At 35.3% G+C, this 26,439-nt stretch overlaps 1 protein-coding gene across 1 annotated transcript; it reads right to left on the bottom strand.

The window, feature by feature from the left end:
• lrrc75bb (leucine rich repeat containing 75Bb) lies at positions 1–26,327 on the bottom strand. Its single transcript, XM_042733066.1, has 4 exons — positions 25,786–26,327; positions 20,828–20,956; positions 16,554–16,666; positions 1–2,029 (listed from the first exon to the last, which is right to left on the bottom strand). Exons 1-4 carry the CDS (start codon positions 26,065–26,067, stop codon positions 1,453–1,455), a joined length of 1,101 nt encoding a protein of 366 aa, XP_042589000.1. The 5' UTR covers positions 26,068–26,327; the 3' UTR covers positions 1–1,452.
• Positions 26,328–26,439: the final 112 nt, after the last annotated feature.

The raw sequence follows: 26,439 nt of genomic DNA, 5'->3' as shown, positions 1-26,439 counted from the left end.
TCATCAAGTTAGAAAGTTTAATTATACATCCCAGTACTTAGTGACAGCACTGCTGACTCCTGGAATTAATTACTGTACACGAATTCTGGGAAACAAATTAGAGAAAAACACATCTGGCAGGTAAAAAATAAAAACTTGAAAGCACATTGTCAAATGCAGCCACTTAAAAAAGGAGCTGTCATCTCATAATCACAATGATGTCCAGTCTTTTTACAAACAGTTTATTTCACACAGCAAGAACAATCATTCATTAGTGTTTATTATAAAACAGATAGGAAAAGAACATCCGGGTGCTCGAAGCAATTAGAGTCACACATTTATACTAGAACTGAACACATTATCTTTGAACTACAAAGAAAAACAAAAAGATGGAGATGACCAGCCAACTACAGTAACTAAAAAAGCCTGTCATGTAAAGTGCAAATCAGACACACGTCTGTAAAGGAAAAACCACCCGTGGATCAAAGGGCATCATAAAATAACACAAAAGGTCAGATTTACTGTCAAACACTCTAGCATTAATAATTAATAAATGAAATCTGTTACATCAAATTCGTTTAAAAAATACAAAACACTTACATGAATCAAACGTGTTTTTCCTATAAAAACATTGAAATCAATTTCGCTGTGACCATACAAACATGGTTTTTGCACTGTTGAAACACTGCCAGGTGTTTATGCATCTTATAATGTTGCAAACTGGATGCGATTTAATGAAAAATAATCATGTCGGTAGTGTGGCATTGTTAGTCTCTCGGCTGCCTGTGTGTCCTGTTTAATGAGCTCTGGCTAAAGCTACATTTGCATCATAAGCCTCCACAAAAAAACATCACACAGACGTGCACACGCATACACACAGACATCAGTATCCCTTCTAGCCCGCAGACACTCCAGCAGCCTCTTTTCTCTCTTCTCTCACCTCCCCTCGCTCTCTGCGCTCCTCTAATTGAGGCGAATCTACCCTGGACAAAAGCTTTCTCAGAGGGGAGCATTTGGCCGTATCTGTCACAAGCCAAATGTGAAAGTTTCACATCAGAAGCCTGAAAGTTGCTGATGTGGGTGGCAAAGACGGGCTTGTGGTACTTGTTTTATGTCTTACAAATTTGTCTCGTTCTGTTATTTTATATGTGGTCAGTTAGTATTTGACCCAAAATTTAATTTTAAAATTGCTAACAACAGATTCACTGCTGCTTTCGGCAGCAACTGGACTAAAGAATAAAGATGGGGGAGTGAGGAACAGGTCCTGATCTTTCTTCCCCCCTTCATTCTTTCAAAATCCCACCTTCAGGCACCTACTTGTCTTTACATAACCATTTTGTCTCATGGAATTCCATTTAGGTTTTGTGGCAAAGGGGTGCTTAATGCTTTTACAGTGTTGATACACTGGACCTTTATTTGGAGTGTTAGAATAACAAAAGAACAATATCAAACCACAAGGAACAGCAGAGTCCATCACCTTTCACAGTAATGCAATGTATTTTTCTCTTCTACACTCCAGGGCTCCAGCACCAGATGGTCTTCCAGCTCATCCTCTTCGTCCTCCTCTTCCTCCTCAAACACACTGATTTCCTCAGTAGAAGTCTCTAGGCAGTAGCTGCTGCTGCCTTGACCCTCACTGTATTCGTAGATGGTAGGTAGGCTGCTTCTCATTCCAAAGCGTCTGCGTAGGGCAACCAGCAGCGGCTGAGGCACAGTAAAGATGTCCACATTATTGCCCAGGTCCACCCAGGCCAAACTGGGAAACTTTTTGGGGTCCTTAACCACCTCTATCAGGTCTTTAAGGATAGCTACAGTCAGCCGGTTACCATTGATTGCAAGGGTGGTGAGTTTGGGTAGCACTCCTAAGAATGGTAAAAGAAGTCGCAAGCACTCATCTTGGAGCTCTGTGAAGCTGATGTCCACTGCCGTCACAGATGAACCATTGTTCTGAAGGTAGTATGCCACACGATGTAGATCACGGCCAGAAAGGGGGATACCAGACAGATCCACGGTATCGTTTGTTAATTTCTTTTTCAGTGTAGTTTTTAAACTGTGAAAGAAAAAAAGTAGAGTTAGTATATTAGAGTTAGTATATTACATTAAATTAATTACCATGCTATTGTGTCAGTCATGATATAAAAAAATAAACATGGCATATTTTTTATTCCATTATTTACTTACAGATTATTACAGAATAATGTGTTCATTTAAGAGAGCATTTTAGAGTAATTTTAAATAGCAATGCAATGCAATATACCCATTCTTTTCATTTGAATTTTTTCTATTTCAGCTGAGTTTTTTGGTTTAGAACTGTGAGGGGGGTAGAGCTTAAGTGACTACAGTCACATACATGCACAAGTCCAGGGTATTATTCTCATCCAATGTAAGCTGCTTTTTGAGGCCAAGACTTTCAAGAGTTCTAGAACAGACCTATAAAGTTACAGTGAGACAAGCTCTCACATAAATAATTAAACAAACAAACCTTAAGTATTAGTGGTTGAAAAGAGACTTTTAAGGATAAATGTCACTTGTTCTAAAGCAGGCCTGTAAAAACCACAAGAATGCTGTTAACAAGCATTAGTGGTTCAGTGGAAGAATTCTAACCTGCCACTGGAAGGTTGTACTTCACTGACAGCCAATCAGATTGCAGAATTTCTGCAAGTTGCCAAAGAGTGGAAATGATGTCAGAGCCAATCAGATTTTTCATGCATTTTTATTTTATTTTATTTTACTTATACTTATTTGGACATGGGTTTCAAACAGCTTTGTGCATGTTATAAAACAAAATAATAAAATTTGATAATACATTACAGGTGCAAAGTATTTTAAATATGTGTCTTGTATTTTTGGATTACAAGACAAATTAACAAAAAAAAAAAAAAAATAAAAAAAAAAAAAACAAAAAAATAATAGTAAAAAAACAATAATTATAATAAAAAATAAAAAACTTCTTTAGAAATGTAAATAAGAGGCATTTAAATTGAACTCAAACTTAGTAATATTGAAGTACTTAATTAAAATTAATTGAGTGATGGAATAATTTAAGTCACACTTAAGCTAAATGATTAATTAAGAGGTTGCTGCCGCTCCATAATACAATTCTCTCAATAATCTCATGAGTTAGGAGTGTGGTCAGAGCAGGTGCTCTGAATGCCTCTGATTGGCCATCGCATTCATAAGCTCAGCATAATCGTGTGTGATTGGTTATAACATGCAACACTGTAAAAATGTGGAAAAAGAAAAATAATGCAACAAATAAGCCCTAATATTAATTAGATAGTATTACTAGCCTAGTCTTTCTATCGTCAAAGGCATCAGCCACAGGCAATATTTCTGATTATCGTAGATACACGATACTATCGTCTATCGGCACAACCCTATTTTAGATGCAGACTTCAGAAATGTTTTTTTGTTTTTTATGTTGGAATGAAAGAGACTAAGTAGTAGCCTATGAAGTGCTTCTTATTCTTACCCAAAGATACAAAATGGAAGAAAGAGTTAAACTGAACACAATCTCGCTACTCAAACTGTGTATAACCTTTTTTATATATGCATTTAACCATTTTCCATTTACTTGTACTGTTACTTTCAGGCTACTTAAGTATTTAAAAAAAATATTTAACATACTTAAGTACAATAAATATCACATATATCACTAACTTTAAGATTTTTACTCAAGTAATATTCTAAACGGTGACTTCAACTTCTACCAAAGTCATTTTCTGTTAAGATATCTGTACTTTTACTTAAGTGTGGCTTTCAGGTAGGCTACTTTATCCACTACTGCTTTAGGAAAAAACAGCTTTAGATATACAAGCAAAAAACACACCAATACAAAGAATTCTAAGAATTATTGCAGTACATGAATTATGTGACAGTATATTACGTTTGACTTGATCCCCATAAAAAATATTACTCATTTAAACATCAGTCATCATTCAATCTCAAAATCCATGTGACTTAACCGGATAGTTTGTTTTCTCAGATAAAGGTCAGAAAGGGACAGGCAATTTAAATCTAACTCTGCCAGCTGTTTCTAACAGTGATGACCAATGCTGTTTGTGATGTGCAGAGACTGCCCCTCTGCCCCTCTGCCACTGCTCATTACCAGTCAGCACATCCTCCACATATCCATATATGCAATGCTGGAGCAACAAAACTGAGCAGCCTTAGTTAAAAGGGCTGTCAGAAAAAATGAGAGCACACACCAAAAAATGGAAAACTGTGGAAACTCGGGCTGACGGAGATGTTTGCAATCGTGTGTGATTTGCTCTAAGGTACTGCTACTGCAGCTCCCCCATATACTTGTGTGCAGATGAAGTAGTTGACAACACAGCAGCCGGGGGCAAGGTTGTCGATTCCTGGAAATAATTGTAAATAAGCTTGTCTTCCATATTTATGGAAGACAGACCATTTCTTTGCATTACATTCTATGCATGAGCAACGGATCCATGTGCACTAACTACGCTTTAAATTAGAGAGCTGACAACTGAACAGCAATGCAGCTCCCTCCTTCATTCACCCTGCAGCACCCCACCCCTCTGCAGCGGGGAAAGTCCATCTGCTTCTCCTCTGCCTGGCATGATAGCATTACATTCAGAGGGGCTTTTGCTGTGACTGCAGAATTTGGTCTTCCTATGCCATGTGCTCTATTGTTCTGAGTTTGGGCTTGTCTGATTGGATTAAGGGCCTTCCTACAGGGGCTGCCTGGCACGCCACTAGCACTGTTCTGCGTAGGAGCCAGAGGTCCAGCCAAACAAAATGCACGGATCAGCCCTTTTCAAAAACAACAGTGTGTGTTGGTGTTATAGTCGTGAGGAAGGGTGCTGAGAGCTCCTGGAGTTGGTGGGATGGGGTAGGTATCAGACTGCAATACAGAATTGGCTGCCCATCTGCAAGATAGCATGGCAGCGCTTATCCTGGTTTATAGGCTCAATGCATACTTCATCCTTTATCTCAGGGACATTGTTGACATTGTCAGGAACATACCATTTAAGACTGAATTTTAGGTAAAGTGGCAGGGCTATGCATATGGCAGTGTTTGCGTTAGACTTTAACATCGTTCGTCATTTTTCATGTTCAACACACTGATCTATAATAGATATAATATGAACCGTACATATAGTGTGCCTCCCATCCAATAAATCACAATAGGTTAAGCTTTGTTCTTTGTTAATTTTGATATGCATAAAAGTTTATACAACTGATGTGCACATAGATCCTACAATAAGTGGAAATATGAAATTTGAAAGGTGATTTCCAGGGTTATATGTAAGGTCAGTAGACAAAACCAATCAATGTATCGATTAAATGAACTGTGGAACAATCTAGAATCCATGAAGTAACTGAACAACCTGCTTAATGAGAGATCTACTGGCTCTAATTGCATCGTACATCCACTCTGCCCTTTGGGATATTGACATGTTTTCACCAAGAGCTTAAATGACCTATCAAATGTAATCTCAAAAACAGCTAGATACTACAAGGAAACAAGCATAAAAACATAGGAGGCTGCCGCATATGACACATTCTGACAAATTTTAGTCCAATTAAATTACATGACATGATGATTAATTAATACAAAAAATCACATGCAACAAAATTAGCTGAAAAAAGCCCCCAAAATAAAAGAATTAAAACAAATTTCATTATGGTGGCAGGCAATATCACTGAATAGACATTACAAAAAGTGAATTGCACTACATAAACATTAAACTGACGGCCCTAGTACTTACATTTCACTATTACACCTTCATTTCCACCAAAGACATGGTTTAATTTGCTAAAGATGTACATTGTGTCTTCTGCACAGTAAAATGGGTTGACTAAGCAAACCTGAGATGTACATGCAGAGCTTCAGTAGCACTTCTCTTCACGCACTGACTTGTGGACAAAACCTATTCAAAAACCTGTCAGTGCAGATCTACATACCACGCCACCATGACTCTCAAAATAACATTGTCAAAACCCTCTTCAGATGATTTCTCTAGCAAGCCCTGACGACGTGGCAGGTTTGAAGGCCTATTTGCATTAATATTGCCCCATACTGACACTTTGACATATGCTCTATATATGCTTATGTCTCTGAGACTTTATTTAGATTTAAAGGTGCAATGTGATGCCAGGTGCCTCTGCCGAACGGACAGTATAAGTCACATTTTTTTGATTTCTCCCTCTTCTCCATGGGCTCTGAATCTCTCTTGGGATGATGTTTGAGGTCATTCTGAGCCTTCTGCAGATAGCAATCAGGTTTTGTCTCTCTTCAGTGCCACATACATACACATTTTCCAAGCCATCTTAAATGTGAACTGCACAGAACAATGACTTTCCAGTTGGCTAATCCCATTTCAGTACTGGTGAGATAGTCGATGCTATATATATCAATATGGATAGTAGACAGAAAACTCGGTGTAAAAGCTGCAAGCACTCTCTGTATTATTTGCAGTTCTGCTGTGGTAATTCTCAAAATATTAAAGCCATAATTAAATGTTTTTGTGAAGTACTTGCACACATTTTTGTAGATTTTTTAATTTTATTTTATTTACTCTAGTCTAAACCCATTTTTTTTATATACATATTTTTAGTAATTTATATATATATATATATATATATATATATATATATATATATATATATATATATATATATATTTTAATTACACATAAAAATTATTATAATTATTAACAAAAAAACCAAAATATTACACACACACACACACATTTTAAAGATATCTAAAAAGACAAATATTATTAAAATATATTTAATTATTTAAATAATAAAATATAAAAATAACTATAATTATTAAAACTGTAAAACTAGCATTGCATTATAATGTTATTATATAAATTATATAATAACTATATATAAAATGATATATATAAAAAAAAAAAAAAAAAATATATATATATATATATATAGTGGATAAAATAAGTAAATATATTTCTAAAGGTTCTGGTGCCGTGAAATTTTCACCAGATGTCGGTAACAACCCAAGTAGTCCATACATACAAAGAAAGCAAAACAAATAAGTTCAGAAATTAAGTTCTGTGTAATAAAGTAGAATGACAGAGGGAAAAAGTATTGAACACATAAAGAAAGGGAGGTGCAAAAAGGCATGGAAAGCCAAGACATCAGCTGAAATCTATCAGTAATTAGAAAGCAATCCTGCCCCTCGTCAGTGGAAATGAATATTAGCTGGTTTAGTCTCAACTGATGGCCTATAAAGTGTCTCATGACCAATGTGTCACACAAGAAACATTTCATGATGGGTAAAAGCAAAGCGCTTTCTAAAGACCTTCACAACCTTATTGTTGCGAAACATACTGATGGCATTGGTTACAGAAGCATTTCTATACTTCTGAATGTTCCAGTGAGCATTGTTGGGGCCATAATATAAAAACATCATTTCACCATAAACCGGCCATGACCAGGTGCTCCTCGCAAGATTTCTGACAGAGGAGTGAAAAAAATGATCAGAAGAGGTTTCTAAGAGCCAAGGACCATTTGTGGAGAGCTTCAGAAATCCAATCATCTGACTTGAATCCAATAGAAAATCTATGGAAAGAACTACAGATCAGAGTTCAAAAAAGAGACTCACAGAACCTTCAAGATCTAAAGACTGTTTGTGTGGAAGAATGGGCCAAAATCACACCTGAGCAATGCATGCAACTAGTTTCTCCATACAGGAGGCGTCTTGAAGCTGTCATTACCAACAAAGGCTTTTGTACGAAGAAAAAAGTGTGTAAATAGAACTGTGGGGTTTAGGTTATGTTTCAGTCCCAACATAGCTGAGAATTTACAGTGATGTTTAAAGTAATCTGTCATAAGACACTCACCTACCATAAACAGCCCTCATTGCCCTCAATCTCTCAATCATCCCACCTTTCGCTTGTTGTGTGGCACTGTGAGTTGATGCCAACCTGCTTTAATTAGCCATCAGAAGGCCACTGTGGGCTTAACGGTGAGTGTCAGACTGAAGCAGTGCCAGTTCCTGGAGCTGCTAATCCTGCTCAACACACACGCCAGCACTCCATCAACACAAACACACTATCACATGTGAGATCCCTCCAACAAGAGCAGTCTCGGACATCTCTCCCTCTTCATGGGGTTTCACCTACATGGATCTGAACGGCAGCTTCAACTGTGCCAGTGGAAAACTCATGCTACATGCTAATGTGAAAGGAATGTTATGGATTAGGGAGGAATAGGATCAAAGTGAAAACAACTAAGAAATTATGTTTTGCATAAAGCAAGTTAAGCCGTGATTTTTTTGTGCCTATAATTTCAAGACTATTAGACACATTTTCCCTCAAATTCGCATTACTGTAATATTGTAAAATAATTAAATAATTTGTCACGGTATACGGTATTATCACGGTATTTAAATTTTGTTTCAAAAAAGTGGTCATAATACAGTACAGTACATAATACAGTACATTTTTTTTCTGTATTTTTGATCAAATAAATGCAGGCTTGATGAGCAGAAGAAACTTCTTTCAAAAACATTAAAAATAGTAATGTTTCCAAACGTTTGGTCTGTACTGTATATGTGTATATATATATATACACACACACACACACACACACACACACACACATATATATAGTATATATAGCACAGATAAAATAAGGCCATTTTATTAGGATTTTTTACATGTGATATTATTTTCAAGATGATTAAACATGTTTCATATAAATTTTCATTACTGTAATACTACTAAAAATACAAAACTAAATAAAATATTAAATATGAATTATATATTATTAATAGACTATTATTATACACATTTAACCCCAAAATCAAAAGAATAAAACAGAATCATATTTTACATTAAGAAAATAAATGTAATGTAAATTAATAAATCTTAAATGATAATTAATAATAATTTTATTCTAAAATTATTAATATTATAATTATATATATATATATATATATATATATATATATATATATATATATATATATATATATACATAGTGGTTTGTTTTGACAGAATAAAAAAAAAATATTTTTGAACACATTTTCCATTATATTCTCATTATTGTGATACCATAAAAATTCATAACAAAAAATTTAAGTTTATCACAAATTAGCTTAACCAACTATGCCAGTGGACAATACGTGGCACTTGCTAATGTGTGAAAAATGGATTAGAAAGCATATAAGAAGTAATCTAGATAAAGCAGAAAAGCTAGACAATTTAAAATTTCATATAAAAGTTCATAAACAAGGTTTAGCAATTTCATATTACTTATCAGACTGATTGTTCCTAGAAACTCCAAGGAAGACCCATTTCCAGCATAATCGCGGGGTGCTTTCAATGGTGCAGTAATTTTGATGAAAGGTTTGTCTAATTATGCACAAAAATAGGCCAGATTTGAATCAGATTATAAAACATCCCCTTGCCCGATTTAGAAGTGTAGTAGTGTTATATTTGCAGCCATTGAAAGAGCTCCCCTTCGATAAGAGCAAAGAGTTATGATAGCAATAATTACAATGATGATAATAGCACGATGTGTCTGATAGCATGGTGCTCCTAAAATGACTATATCTTCAAAAAAGACACTTCAAAGCAGAGCTCAATCTCAAACCCTGCTGGCCGCTAATGCTACATGCTTGTAAGCATGAGTCTAATGCCTGCACCTCCCTTCTATCTGCCCGTATAAGGCTGTGACAGTTGAGTTATTGGAAAGGCCCGTCTGCGAGGAAGTGATGGATTATATAATAGTAGCACAGCGGGCGCCCAGCCAGCACAGTCATTTCAAAATAGCTATAGAAACGGTATTAAAATGTATTGCTTCAGAAGTGGCTGATAGCTGCTTTGAGCTATGCTACTGTACGGCAGATCGGTGCCGACTGTACGCTCGGCCTTTTTAATGCGTCAGCCCTCTGGGAATTTATGTGTCGGCACATTCGCCTGGTTTCTGCCAAGGCCACAAACAGTGATGTGATTTTTATGCTAATCAAAGCGTTTGGAGGGCAAATGCATCTTTTCAACAGGAGGAAGAGATTTTATGGCTCTTGTTTGCATTCATGCTAATACTGTATCATCTTTTTGAACGTCTATCAATATTTCTGTTAAAAAGACTTCCATGCCTTACAAAAAGCACATGGTTTTGCTATAAAATGCATAACAATAAATATAATATAAAATATACTGTATACTTAAATAATAAACACACTTTTTGACTGTACCATAATGTTAATGAGTGATTGAGTAAAAAAAGGAATTTCTGATTTAATTACATTAAAAAGAAACATTTTCATGATAATAAAACACATTTTCAAAACAATAATATATTCAAATTTTACCATTAAAATGAATATTCAAATGTTATTAATATTATATGTACAAAATTAAATATATAAAAAACTTAAAATAAATTAAAGCCATTTTTACACACATACATCAACTTAAAATAATTTACATATATATTTTTATTCAATAAAGTAAAATTTGAGTTTTTTATGGAAATTGGGGAAGGAAATGTGAATATATATATACAGTAATATACTAGCTTTTTTTGTTTTCCTTTTTAGGGCACCTAATAACATTACAAATCAGGAATAAGCTGCTTTAGTCAAACAACACACATCTGACAAGGATGACAGTCACGTTGAAAACAGTCATTGTCTTGTGCTGTTATTTACAAGGGGCTAAATGTTCTGTACCAAAAGTTCTCCATGTGGAGATCAACAGGCGATTAATCACGGATAAGGCTTAACACTGTTGTCAGGGTAGAGTCTGCAGAATGGTGTATCTAATAGGATTAAATTGAGCGAAGTGAAGTCACTCTACATCTTCAACCAGGGCAAAGGGGAGGAGAACAAAGCTGAGTAATAACGTAACATCAGTTAGTTCAAGAAAAGCAGGGTCGACTGGAGAGTGAAGAGAAAAACCGGAGAGATGAGTCAGACCTGCTAATGACCTTTCTACCATCAGCTCTCCAGAGATGAACAGACACACGATATGTAGGTCAAACACATTTAAACGTGGTCAACAGGGAGGTCAAGAAGAAGAAATGGGAAAAAATACATAAAAAATAAATCAATCAAAAGGAGAGTAAACAGCAGAGACATGAGGGTTAGAGTGTAATAAAAAAAGTATTAAAAAATAACATTTAAATTAACTAAAAATAAATCAAATGAAATCAGAATGAATTAAAGGCAATACAACAAACTAATAATTTATATTTTTATGCATTACAGCAATAAAAAAAAATATATATATGTGTTTTAAATGGGAATTTGAGAAGAAAATGTATTAAATTTTTATGCCACAATTAAAAATTTTGAGTACTAAGATACATGAATCTGATAATCAAACATTATCATGGTATCAAAATCCCATTGTAGTACCATTTGAGACCATCACTGTATTATGGTTACTGCCACAGAATTTTTAAAAAGAGATATAATTTACACATTATACTACATAATATTGTTATGGGGTCAACCAAATCACATGCTACAAAATTAACCAGTATTTTTGTCTTGTTTTCCAATAAAAAAACATTCTACACATCATCAAACTCATTTATAATACAGTATACATTTCCTCAATTTCTTATTAGCTGTAAAAATGTTAAATCAATATAGATTAAAGGCAACACCACCATAAATACTACAGTTGTGTACACATAAGCTTACATTTTATATGTAAATAAATTTAGAGAAATTTAATTTATTTTAGAACTTATAATTTACAGTCATTTTATAACTTTATAACTTATTGACATATTTTATAACTTGGAATTTCTATTCTATTTATTTCTATGTATTACAATAATGAAATGTGGATGTTTGAAATGAGAATAGGGAAGGCAAATGTGTCTAATTATTATCCTACAATGCAAAATTTAAACAGTGCACAAATAATTACCATGGTACATGAATCTGATAATCAGAAATGATTCAAATTCCATTGTAGTACCATTTGATACCACCGGTATCTAGAAAGTATCTAGAAATAATTTTCTTCTATTTCTAAAGGAACTGAATCGCATTAAATTCAGGAATATGTGCCACAAACTTAATGAGTATATTCTTATTTTCCAGTAAAAAACAAAAAACAAAAAAAATCTCTAGACAAAACAAATTTCGAATGGAAAGCAAAACTGTAAGATCAAAGGACTCAAAGTGTATTTCTCCTGCAATCTAAAAGACACAACAGTGAGCACATGTCCGCAGTAACATATGAGACACAAAACATGGATTCTGCTCAGGTTGACGTCACCTTCAAATGTGGGCTAAACGCCAAGCTGCTCTTGATGGACACGTGCGCGCAGGTATCTATCCGCCAGCAGCGGGCACATGCATCACGTAAACTGAAACCCAAGCTGCCCCACATGTGTTCATCTCAGTCTGTCATCCAATGTTTTCTAGGCCACCGTGAGCGTCCGCAGGTCCTCTTTTGGGTCAGACTCACTCTGCTGTGAATTCTCTTTCATCATGCTCTTAACCAAGGCTCTCCGCTGACCGGGCAGCGATGGGTCGTGTAGGTTCTACCCCAGCGGCAGGCAGCCAACACGCTCCACATAATGCTCATCAGAATGAGGAGGATGTTAGCTGACAAATATCAACTCCTCGCTGCTTTTAATGCGAGCGCAAACGCTCCCCCAATAAACTTGGCATCAACACAACGCAGGCAACCCCGAAGCAGAGCCAAGACCTCCATCCGAGAGAGGATAATTACACAGAGGGCTGCTGCTGGGTCATCTTCACCCCTGCTGACTGCTTTATTAAACAGATTCATCATTCCAATTGATTTGGGAGGCCGTTACGGCTGAGAGGCGAACGGCTGCCTTGCAGGAGCGCTGGGTTGATGAAATAACAACTGCCGCTGTGCTGTTTCGTGCTCTCGCACGAGGGGGCTTTTCCAGGAGCTATCAAGAATATATGGGTGATTAGCCTGGAATCGAGAACAGGCTTTAAAAACACCACAAAAGGCAAAAAAACAAAACAACACCGGCTTCTCGAGCTTACAGGCACACAACACAGCTGCAATGAGTGTTACAAGTATGAGTAATCAAGACACTCTGATCTCATTTATCTCAGAAGAAAATATGAGGGTATAAATACACACACAATTTTATGTACACACAAACACACACACACACATACAATGTTTTCATAAAATTTTGTAAAATCAACATTTTTATATTTAATTAAATTTCATTAATGATATATTTTTAAATGATTAAATATAAAATATTTATCATTATTAAAACTATAAAATTATATTATTATATAAATTATATATTATATTTAAATATTATAAAAAAATATATGCATATATTTATTACATTTAATTACATACTACAGTATGTGTGTGTATTAATTGTAATTAATATATTATATAAGTAGAATAATTATATAGATACTTACACACAAAATATAACTAAATCTAAAAATAACTATACATAAAACTAAAACATGACTATAAAAATATTTATCAAATATAAAAATTATTATTATAAAATATATACTACTGTATATATAAAACATGATATATGTATATATAAAATTGTTTATTAAAATTAATGTAATATATAATTTAATGTTACATCATTTTATAAAAATAAACCATATCTATTATCTAGATTTATATACTATAAATAATATATATATATATATTAGAATTATATTAGAATTAGAATTATGCTCAAAAACACTCATCATAAATCAAAAAGAGAATCCAAGAGAATTCCAAACGCTACACTGGAGGGAAGATAAATGTAACACAAAGCTATTGAATAGTTTCATTAAGTCTTGAAATAATGCATATAGACCAAATGTTAAAAGTCGTTTTCTGAGAAAAATGTTGTGTTCCACTTAAAAAGTAATTACAAACTGGTTTGGATCAACATGATTTCGAGTAAATAATGACCGAATTCTCCTTTTTGGATGAACTTTCCCTTCAACGCTGGTTCTAGCAGCACAGATGCAAACAAATGCAGTTTTTCTTAGTTCTCGCTCTCTCTCTACTCGAGTCTCTCCGATACTCTGTCTTTCAGGTTTTCCCCTCCGGCCACCTAACCTCTCTCTTTAAAGCTTTTCTGGGAGAGGTGCTAGGCAGAAAAAAAATCGATGTGGTTTAAAGGAGCCTGAAAGCTCTCCTAAAGAATATCAGAAAGAGGAAAGAGAAATGGGGGACGTCTTTAGAAGCTGAGAGCATCAGCAACACCGCATCTTTCCTCTCCTCGTGTTCCCTTTAAATAGAACAACAGTCGGCCTGACAGTATCTTCACACTCTAACAGGCGTCTTGTTCCGTTAAGCATTCAATCTTTTCCCTCACGACCACCTCCGAGAGTGTGACAAGACAAACGGAGGAGGCATTTCTGCAGATTAGTCTTTCATAACAGAGACTGAAAGAGCAGAGGTTCACAAATCACGTGAGCGATGGTGATGACGGTGATGGTTTCTTATTGTTCGGGCTTGTTTGGAGATGAGTTGCTGATAAAACAAGGAGCAGAAGAACTAAAATGCAGCTGTCGAAATCTCCCAAACTGGGTTAATTGCTCCGGGATGGGGAGAGAACATGGATATCATTAAAAAGACTTTCCCTTTCCTAATGACTTCCTCACCATACCTGCCCAACGCCCAGAGGGAATGATGTTCCCTGTGTTTCGTATGCTGTTTGCTGGGAAAATCACGATGTTTGATGGAAGAACTCATCTGAGAGAAACATTCGTCTGAGTTTCACCTGTCCGCGTTTGAGGCAAAATGCCAACCGTGTGGGCTGATATCAAGAGAAGTGACAGGTGCCTCTGGAAACATCAAGTAGACAAAACTGAAGTAGGTTCTTGTAGGATCAGGAGATAAATGAAACTGAAGTAAAATCTTATATCAAAAATTGCATAATAAAAAACACCCAAAACACAATCAAAATAATCACAACTAATAAAAATCAAAAGTCCAGTAACATTAATAAATACCATATACCTTTTTTAATACCTTTATTTTGCACGGATGCATTAAAATGTATTAAAAGTGAAAGTAAAATGTTGCAAAAGATTTCTATTTCTAATAAGAGCTGTTCTTTTGAACTTTCTATTCATAAAAGATAAAATGAGACCCTGGACCACAAAAAAAGAGTCAATTTTTCCAAATTGAGATTTACACATCACCTGAAAACTGAATAAATAAGCTTTGTTAGGATAGGACAATATTTGGCCGAAATACAACTGTTTGAAAATCTGGAATCTGAGGGTGCAAAAAAATCTTGAGAAAATTGCCTTCAAAGCTGTCCAAATGAAGTCCTTAGAAATGCATATTACTAATCAAAAATAAAGTTTTAATACATTTATGGTAGGAAATTTACAAAACATCTTCATGGAACATGATCTTTAAGAAAAATCTTTAATTTTGACCCACACAAAGTATTTTTGGCTACTGCTACAAATATACCCGTGCAGCTTAAGACTTGTGACTTAAGGTCACAAATGATCATGGTTTCCACAATAATATTACCCAGCACAACTGTTTTCAACACTAATAATAAGACATGAATGATTTCTGAAGTGTCATGAGAAACACTGAAGACTGGAGTAATGACAACTTTGACATCACAAGAATAAATTATATTTTAAAATATATTCAAATAGAGAACAGATATTTTAAATTGTAATAATATTTCACAGTATTGCTGTTTTTAAAACTTTAGTATTGAGAAGATGAGGATTTGGGATGGGTTTGATAATGAATGAATAAATTCTGATTCTACTTGTGCTTCCTTAAAGGGATTGTTCACCAAAATATTTCATTTTATTTTATATAATTTACTAACCTTCACCATCCAAACCTGTATGACTTTCTATTTTCTATTGAACGTAAAAAAAAATTATTACACTCAGATTTTTTTGAACAGTGTCATAAAACAATGAGTTCAATAGAGACTTTCATCGTGTATAAGAAACAGATACATTGTTCAAAATATCAATTTTTTAGTGTTCAGCAGCAGTGTTATTTCAGCAATTAGTAAATAAGTAGTTATTTTTATTAATATTTTAATTTTAAGTAGTTTTAGTATTTTGTTGTATTTTGTCACTTTTGTTTTTTGTCTGTATAGTTTTCATAAATGTTTATTTCAGTTTTAAATTTATTTTAGTACATCATGTTAAACTACTGTAAAACGAAAAATGTCAAATCTATTTGATGTCACATCAAATAGCTGATTTTTTTTTTGTACTTTAATTTTTTTTTTTTTTTTCAGTTAAACTTTTTTATTTCAAGTAACATTTTTTTTTACGGTTTTATTTTTAATTTTTTCAGTTTTAGTTTCAGTTAACTACACTAACTGTAGTTTTGGATGGCGAGGGTGAGAAAATGATGACAGTATTTTCATTTTGAAACTGTCTGTGATCTGTTAAGTAACTGAGGTAGCTCAACATTAACCCAATAAACTTTCATAGCTGTTTAAGCATCTTATGGAGATGTCAAGAATGGCTAATCTCATTTCCTTCTAGCTGTCTGTATTTCATTCTTTCAGCACACAGTTTTCTATCCTTTGATGTCAGTTGTTGTGGAGGTGTATCCTAATAAGGGACAGATGGACAGACGCAAGACTCTTACCAGGCTTGAGACTTCTTCCTGGGCACGTTCTGTCTGCTCCACTTGGAGTGAGGGGTCAGGTGATAGATCAGCTGCCTGCAGATCTTCTCAGAGGACTTGAGAGCATCAGACTCCTGCAAAAATCAAGATTAGGAGAAGCGGGTGATGAAGAGCTATTCTGGGAGATGGGCTGCCAAATAAAGCTCCAATCTGAGAGCTTATGGTCACTGACAGAGAACCTTAAAAGACTTGAATGTTTACCATGCCTAGTGCTATTAAAAGGGTTGTAGGGAGGTAAACTGTTCAAGTTAATCTGTCAGTGATTATGATTTAGATTAAATGCCATTAAATAAGCAACAAGCCACAAGAGCATAAAACCCCCTTAAACATGATAAAATCATTGTAATGTGGCAACACCACGGCAGTAGCTTTTATAAAATAGTACAATAAAAGACACTAGTCATTAATCATTAGAAATCAATCAAGGTAATTTTTTTCAAATGTTTTTAAAAGAAGTCTCTTATGCTTACAGAGGCTGCATTTATATGATCAAAAATACAGTAATATTGAGAAATATTATTTCAATTTAAAATAAATGTTATTAATTTTTGGAACAGTCTGCGAACCCTCGAGCACAAGTTGACTGTGTGCGTCTACAATGGTTAACTTGACGTCATTCACATTAATAATCAATGAATATTTAAAGATATACAAGTCTATAACTTGCTGTTGTAGTCAGAATCAACACGCTCAAAGGTTCGCAGACCATTCCAAAAATGGCAGATGGCTTACGTATCGTGGGCCATAGAAACAATCGCTAATGAGGAATCTACATATATATATCTATGAGTCGAATAGGGCATCTATACATATTTATGGTCTCCACGACATGGCGGCGGCAACAATACAGCAGCGAGGATAAAGTTACGACTTCCTTCTTTGCGTATACATATGAGCAGTGTTATGTAAATCTTCCAACACAGTGATGTAGATACTGTATGTGGGGGCATGTTTAAATGAGGCATTTTAGGAAAGCGCGGATGAGTCTTACATTTTAGAAAGACTCTCTTTTTGGGGTTTAAGACTTTACAAATCTTATATATGCACAATCAGCTTGTAACACTCCATAGACAAAGGACAACTTGAAATCGCATCATATGACCCCTTTAAAATGTAAGTTTTTTTTTTTTGTAAAATATTCTTGCAGTCTCTTGAACTTACAATGATTTAAATAAATAAAGTAATATGACAATCCAATGAGAGTGGGAATTCCAAAAAAGAACTAAAATGCATGGAGACATTAAATTAATTCATACAGAGGGGAAAATTGCTTAATTGTTATGAAAATAATGTCATATTGTTAAAATTATCTTAATGGTCCTAAAAAACTCAGCATCATGAATATCATATTGATTTTGATTTAAAAGCAGCAGTTAGTGCTTCAAAGAGTGGTACTTTTCCTTAATATGTAGCTTGAGATGAAGATGAGAGTTCAATTAAAATGTCTTAGTTATTCATGCCATTCTGAATTACTGGGTGAGAGGTTGGTTTGAGGCTTTGGCTCACCTCTCTCTTTTTAAACGGATTGGCCGGAGCAGAGCTGAGTAAATCTAATCAGTGCTGAAGCAAAACAACACAAGCGAGGCAGGAAAACACAAAAGACTGGGCGAAGCCATCGACTGGAGTCGACTAGCTCATACCATCACTCTAAGAAATGACAGGAAATAAACATGTACATCTTGGTGGCCTCTTGACGGCTATTAAGTCAAAACAAAGACGTTTTTGAATCTTCAATGTATATTAAGTTGGTTTCTGGTAGCAGAGAGTGACATGAACTCCTTTAATAAAGACACCATCCATTCGATGACGTGCGCTCCACTGGGACTTTTATTGTCGGAAGGATGTACATGGACTTTCAATCAGCTACTGAACATTAAGACATTAGCCAAAGCTCAATACGCAACTGCCACAGTTTAATGAAAAACTGTCAATTGTAAGACAGTTAAATGAAAAACAAAATCTATGTGCTATGCACAAACAAAAGCTCATTAAAATGCCTTTCCATATTTCCCGTGATTCCCATCATGAATAACTGCTGCGATTGAGGATCCCCATCAGCTGACTCCTGGGACTCAAAACTTCATTAGTTGCTGGTGTAGTGAGACACACATTATACTGTATTACAAGCAGTGCTGGGGAAGTTAAGCGAAGCTACAAGCTATCCACGCAGATGATGCTAAACCAGAGACAGAATCTCATAAAGATTAGACCACATGCAGCTGTAAAGTCCCACTTTCCAATGAAAAGAGCCTCATATGTGCAACTTTTCAGTGATTCGAGCAAAAGAAGCTGATTTTATGACACAGCAGTTGAAATATCTTATTAAAGTGACAGCATCTTTCTTATTTGAAGTTATTTAAAGGTGCAAATTCCTTAAAATAAAACTAATATAATGTTTATTTATATTTTATTTATATGAATATTTATAGGAATTTATTATTATTTAAATGATTGAATCTTTATTACGACAACAACATTAGAATTGAGATGAAACCTGGCGACCATCTACAAAAATACTTATTTCACTCACTGAAATGCAAATCAATTTCTAACCTTTATATAATGTGTTTGTTCTGGATTTGTTGTTTGTTATTCTGTCCAAATAAACCTACCATAAAAATGACAGACCCTTCATGACAGACCCTTCATTTCGGAGAATATATATATATACACACACACACACACACACACACACACATATATATATATATATATATATATATATATATTTAATCTGGTTTATGTACACAAACTGAAAAAATTTATTAATTATGAATTCCAACTCTACATACAAGTTTTCTACTTTTAGTTACCCCTCAACACTGATTACAAGCATCACATACGTCTAACAGGTTTGGCTTTCAGGTAAGACATCTGAATGGCGTGAATCCATTTCTTTGAGAAGCAAGGTGGCTTTTCTGAGCTCAGTGGGATGGGATTTGGTCTACCTGTCAGCAGGTAACAGGATGTTTATTAAGTCAGAGAGGAAGAAAAGAAGCAGAGAAAATTGAGAGCCATTCAATCCCTCGCCCTCATTTTCTGGGTTTAGATGCTCAGCTCCTCAAGGTTTCTGCTGTGAACGAGGCTAGCAAGCATTTTCACAGCTGCACACTAAGAGCCCAGCTGAGAATAAGAGAAAACTTCACCACAAATCCAGCCTGAATACACTTTTTGCCATGTTAATATAATCCCACTGTCCGGCTTGGATCTGATCCAACACCTTTTCCTCAACAAATGCTTATTGTTGGTTATGGTGCTTGCATAACCAAATGTTTTTTTGGTAATGGTTGAACTACTGATGGAAGATGGACTATTCTGACGATGTCTTTCATACTTTTCTGGACCTTGACACTGTTATTTATTTGGCAGTCTATGGGACAGTCACAGGCCTCCCGGTTTTCATCCAAAATATCTTAAATTGTGTTCCGAAGACGAACGAAGCTTTTACAGGTTTGGAACGACAGGGTGGTAAGTGATTAATGACAAAATTCCAATTTTGGGGTGGAGTATCCCTTTAAGTAATAATCTGCCCCTGTTATAATAATTTGTGTGAAAAGGAATAAGAGTTGTTGGTGTTTTACTGCCACCAGTGTTGATTTCAGCTGGAAACTGCAGTCAGTTGTATGTATAAGTATATAGTATTTTTTGGAGTTTTGCACATTTTTCCAAAGAGTCTATGTTGGAAACATGACAAATGTTGATTCAATTTGCTATTCAAAAAAAGTCTCAAAAGAAAATGACAAGCCTTGCCCCTTCAAGTGGATCTATTACTGGAAAGGGCTCCTCTCGCTGGCCTCTCTGTCCAATTAAGTCCAAACAGAACTGTGGAATTTCAGCATGGAATGAAAACATCACTGATGGCTCTCTTGAGCAAAATAAAGGTCAGTGCCATCTTTCTGTACTTCTCATGCTTTGCAAACTAATTTAGGACAGGGCTGAAGCATGAGCGCCCAAGCTCCAGTCCTGACCATGGGATGACAGCTGCCCGTGGTCTTATACAGGAGGCGGGGGCTGTAGAACTGGCCCGCCAAGCCTCTTACTGCCAGCTAAAAATAAACGCTCTACATATCTGGAGACTGAGTAATGAATACGTGCACAGGTTTTGGCTCAAGCTAAAGCAGGGATCCTGAGTTAATGCTGACAGCTGTGGGCTGGTATCGAGTCAAACCCTTCGACTAGCCACCTCATGAGTTTGTGTTTACCATCATCTTCGCTTATTAACGCTGGTGGCTTACCCTCTTAGGACACTGCATGTCTCGGGCCAAATTGAGCAAAAGCTCATGGGAAATTGGATCTACTAGGTTGAGGAAGGCAGCGTTCTTGTAGAGGATGTCGTTGAGAGATGTTCCTTCAAGACCCAGGTCCTGTTGAGAAAGAACACGAGAGAGATTGTTAAGCATGTAGGATTACAAATGCGAGTATAGGTCACTGATAAATCTCGATATTCAACAACTTAATCCTTTCATCCTACGCCTCCAATCTCCATTTGCAAAATTACACAAGGGGCTTTTTTGAATGACATGGAGATAAAGTAATCTTTCCATCGTGTTCTAACTTCTAGCGCTTCGAAAGAAAGAAAACTCTAAGTATAAGCCGAAACGTGTGTTGATCTATTGCTAGACTAGCGCTGCTAACCTTTAAGTCCAGCTTCTTTACGTAAGGCAGAGAAAGTGTGTGCAGACACAGTGACAGCTTATTAGCTAAGTGTTCTCCCCCCACTGAACAGCCAAGCCAAGGGAGTCTGATCCGACCAGCCGGGAAACAAAAAAAAAAAAACATGTGAGAGAATCAAGAAAAAATTCCTAGAGGACCACGTTTCTTGTTTAATCCACTGGCTAGCGCTATTAGTAGGGACTAAGTGAACATATAGAAGTGAATACAGAGGGCGAAATACATTTGATGCCTCCAGGCAAACGTCAGCATCACAAAGCAACAACTACACCACCCTGTGAATCGATTCAGAGACAGATCCCACAGGAATTGATGAAGATGTGGAAACCTCCCTATGGGTCTCACACTGATATATTGCATGTCTTTATCGCAGGGATTCCCAGACATCTGGAAGCTCCTACTAGCCCTCTGTTTTTCATCTATAAAGCATAAGCTCAGGTCATTTCTGTTCTGCAGTACTTTTTGAACCCTGTAACCAAATGAATATGATTGCGCTGTAATTTAAAAAAGATGTTCTATAAAAGCATTTCGCAAAACTCTTTGTACTGTGTATCTTTTCACATTGACAAGAACAAGTGGAATAAAAAGCTAAAGTTAGCCATTGCTCAGTAAAAGATTGAGAGGGTGTCAATTTAAACTTAATGTTTTAAACGTTTAAAACTGTGATGATACATCGGTTGAGACAAGCCGAAAAATACCACAGAACATAACAGAATTCATCAAACCCACTACTAATATTTTCAAACTCTTTTTTTTTCAATAAAATTATGTCACTTCCTGAAGGATGATGTAATTTAAGAACTAGCTGTTGTTGAAAAAAAAAAAAAAAAAGTTTTTGTTAGTTAGATGCTGAAAGATAGTAAAACCTATACAGCAATATTTAAAAATCTATTGATCAGAGTAAAAAATTTAACCTAAAATATTATTTGATGTCTTTTTATAGTAAAACTGAATATGGAAAAATCAAGCCAAAACTACAGAAGTTAAATTATTAAAAATTCATCCTTATACTTATTTAATTGTGTTATTTAAATGTTATTTTAGCATTATTTATACACAATTATAGTATCTATTAACATTTTAAATAAGCTTTTTATTTAAGTTAAAATTTTAATTTAGTCATTTTGTTATGTGTTTAAGTTATTTTATTCTTTTTTTTTTTTACATTTCTATTAGCTTTTAAGTTACATTTTTTAAGTTTCCATTTTTCATCTAATATTTTATTGCAACTTTATTTCAATTTCCTAAAGTGATTCTTAATAGTTTTAGTAAACAATGACAATACTGACTGTGATAAAATTAAACTAACTCCTTTGATTTCCATCTTTATCCAATGTATTAAGACATGCATAATGGAGACATGAAAATATTCTATAGTAGGAAAGACCCAGACAATATTGCAAAGCAGAGTACTGTCTGGGAGATTAACATGCAATCAAAGAGACAGCATTTTAAATTCAATGTTATTATACAACCACAAAATCTTTGTAGCATTGACATCCACTGCATGTGCTCAGTAGAGCATGCAAGCAGAGCTGTTTCCTGCCTTTGCTCAATGAGAGTCAACAGCAGAAAATGAATTGCACTCATTAGGGCACAGGAAGAGCTACAGCAGAGATAAGGGATGTTGTTTTTGTCCTCTCTCCTGGGCAAAAGGAAGCATCATGCTCCATCACTTTTGACCCCCAGTTGATTAACATCCAATCCATTTTTCCCAGAATTGAAAAACTGACTTTCAATGCACATAAATTAATTTCTTTCAGCAATCCACAGCCTTAAAAGGTAGCGAGCTTTGCCTTGACGTGACCCCTTTCTCCTCCAACAGGGTGTTAAGAGCTTCCAGGGTTGGGGTGAGTGAGATGACTGGCTGGGCATCCATGTGACAAAGTGCCATATCTAGAGTGGGCTGACAGTGATGACTGAAAATGCACTTAAACTTGACTAAATATGAAATATTTAACAGATATTTAAATGACTCGAATAACTCGAAAAAAACTAAGTATCACCTACTTTACTGATACTTTAAATGAAATGGATAAAAAAAATCCAATGGAGCAAAAAAAAAAAAAAAAAAAAAAAAAAAAAAGGGACTTGCATGTGAATTCAGGGTAAACAATTACCTCCAGAGGTGTGTGATATGTATTGATAATATCGTAATTGTTGTTTTAACTGTACATTGAGTATGTCTCACATTTTCTCAAAACAAACAAAAATATGTGCTGAGGGTTCAAATGTACTGCAAGATGAAGCTTATGAAAATGCAGTTAAAATGCTCCTATAATTCAAGTTATTGAATCAAAAATTATGTTTTTCTATATTTATAAGATATGATATAGCCTAGTTGAGTAATTTCACTCGAGCAAGAGTGGCATTTTCTAACATGTGAGCATGATCGCCAATGTGGTATAAATTTTATAAAACAGTTAAAAAGTTAATATTTAGTGAGTAAACTTTTAGACTTGTCTGTTTTTTTGTTTGTTTTGTTTTTGCCAATCAAAATAGTTCCAAACAAACCTGGAGCAGAACATTTGCATGTCTCAGAGAAACATGAATAACGGAACTAATCATATTTGAATCAGTGATTCAATGATCCATTTGTAAAGACAGCCATTTGCTTCATTTTCAAATGAAGCAGATGTTTTAAATTAATCATTTGAATGAATGATTCAATTAATCACCCATTAAGGGGCTTACCGCCACCTACTGGCGGCAATGGTGTCTTTTTTATTTTTCAGGCCTAAACCAGCGAAGGTACCATTGTTTAATTATCATTACTGAAAAAATCCCCAAAGTATAGAGACAACTTTTTGTCAATATCACCACCGAGAACACCTTAGCAACCTCATTCCAATGTTTTAAAAACACTCAGAACACCTTAACAACCACACAACAATGTCCTGACAACCACTTGGCAATCTTTTTGCACAATCAAGCACAGAAACTGTGACAATCTGGCTTTAGTTTTCAAGCTATCAGATCTCCCATCATTTCATTCTGTTCCAATTATCTTTTGATCCAGATGTCCAGACTCTCCCTCCAGATGTTCAACAAGCTAGAAAACATCACATTAAAATTACTCATGGTGCATAAAAGAAGCTTTTCTCAGCACCTTTTATCCAGTGAGATTAGAACTGGAGGACCTTCATCATCAGGTTGCATACATTAAGATGTTCCTTGATTTCAGGACCCTCTTAATCAATAAACACAATTCAATGCCACAGAATCCTTCATAAAGTCAACAATACGTTCTGATTCTCTCGTAAACACTTCAAAGCTGGAACTGTGGTGCTTCCATTAGCACACGCTGGATCTGCACCACTGGCCTTACAATACAAAGCGTATCAAGATAATCTTACTGCACAGGCCATCAAGATAAAATGATGGACTTACAGAGCATTGAGGTACCTGTCAATCATCAGCTGCAATATCTCGGTACTAGACCTCAAAAGCTGAACCGTTCATCAACGGCTATCAAAACTCTCAGTCGCGATCGAGACATGAAGTGAACAGGTTTGGAGAGGTTTTGCTCTGAGCAGTTTGTGATATCCTGAATGTCTCCAGATTTTGGAGACCAGCTCATCCGTTTTGACAATTACAGTAAATGTAAATCAGAACATTTAAGAAGCACTTATGCAAAGGAACATTTTAAGTCATTGTGATGATTTTGGATTAGGTTGTGAAGAAGTTGTGGGACAGGTTCTGTCAGGCATGTACAGAAAAGCTATTTAGGTTTGTCCATCATTATCTAAGATACAACACAAAAAGAAACATAAAACATAATGGAAAAATCATATGAGAATCTGAAATATATTTACTAACATCCATTTAATCACTCAGAAGAGACTAAAGGAGTTTTCTAAAACCAAAAATCTATAATGAAAAAAAAAATGGTACTTTTCTGATTTTGATATAAATTAATGTCCTTATTTATACCATAGTATGAATTTAAACAAATATGATTATAACTGATAACAGCTAACAACAGAATTCATTAATAAAAACTTTAATTATTTATCTAATAATATTTATACCAATTTACTAACAAAATAATAACATGGTATTTATTAGGCTACTTGTTTAGTACCTTGGCACATATTAGTACCATGTTTACGTACTTCCAAAGTACTTTTTGTAAAGCTTATAACTTTAGCAGTGCATACAATTAATTATTTATTGCACCCAAATTTCTTGTAAGAATTTTATTAGAAATATTTGGATTCATTTTGAAATTGCATACTTTTCATTTATCACAGTTTTTAGACAATATTTCTTTTTAGACTCTGGAATACATGTTTCACAACGTTGTATTTTCAGGGTATGATATAAATAGGCTACTGCAGTCTAGATACAACAGAGAGATGTCATTTGTGATCTTTTTTTTCTTAAGTGAAAACATCATGCTACAACATCAGCATCAGCAGCAGCAGCATCATCATCAGCAGCAGCAGCAGCAGCAACAACAACCTGTAGTTCTGTGTAAGAAACTATAAAATCTGGTTTATTAAAAAATTATGTTTTGTACCTTTCTAAGCAGTTTCAACACATCGATGGCTTGCTCCAACTTTTGCTCCTTCAGCAGGGTTTGGATCTCCCGAACCCAAGCCACTCTCCGGACATACGGGCTGGGGCTGGATCTGCGCAGCATTCCGGGAAGCTTGTCGGACTTGAGCATGAGAGAACCGAATAAAAACTCTCCTCTTCCTCCACTCCTCTTCTCCACATCCCGTTCATGATGCTGTCGACCCCTCCGAAAGAAAGTCGCCTGGCTGTCCAAACTACTTTGCCTGGTCAACTTCGATCCCATCTTTCAACTTTCCTATTTCAGTATCAGAATCAAATAATACAGCGCTTTTTCATAAAGCACGTGTGAAGTAAACCTTGTAAGCTCTCTTTAGTGAGTGCACGCTCATAATTGCACTTTGTCGTGTTCAGTTGCTCGTGTATAATCAAATTCATCAAGTAAAATTCATACTGAGCGCACGAAATGATATAGATGTCACTTTCTCCTCGCTTCTCTTGCCCCTGCGCGAGTCCGTTGTGTTTGTGTTCTTCCAGGCTTCCCCAAACGCCACGCCCATATCTCACTCGCTGTCCAATCAGAATGCTCGATTGCCACATGTGTTTACAGTAGTCACGGATCCGCCCATTTCTAGCAGCTCAGTGTTTATGATGGGAA

The sequence above is a fragment of the Cyprinus carpio genome, chromosome B10, assembly GCF_018340385.1.
Source record: "Cyprinus carpio isolate SPL01 chromosome B10, ASM1834038v1, whole genome shotgun sequence".
NCBI classification, from domain to species: Eukaryota; Metazoa; Chordata; class Actinopteri; order Cypriniformes; family Cyprinidae; genus Cyprinus; species Cyprinus carpio.
Note: the sequence above shows the minus strand (reverse complement) of the source record. Positions and strands in the feature narration are given on the sequence as shown.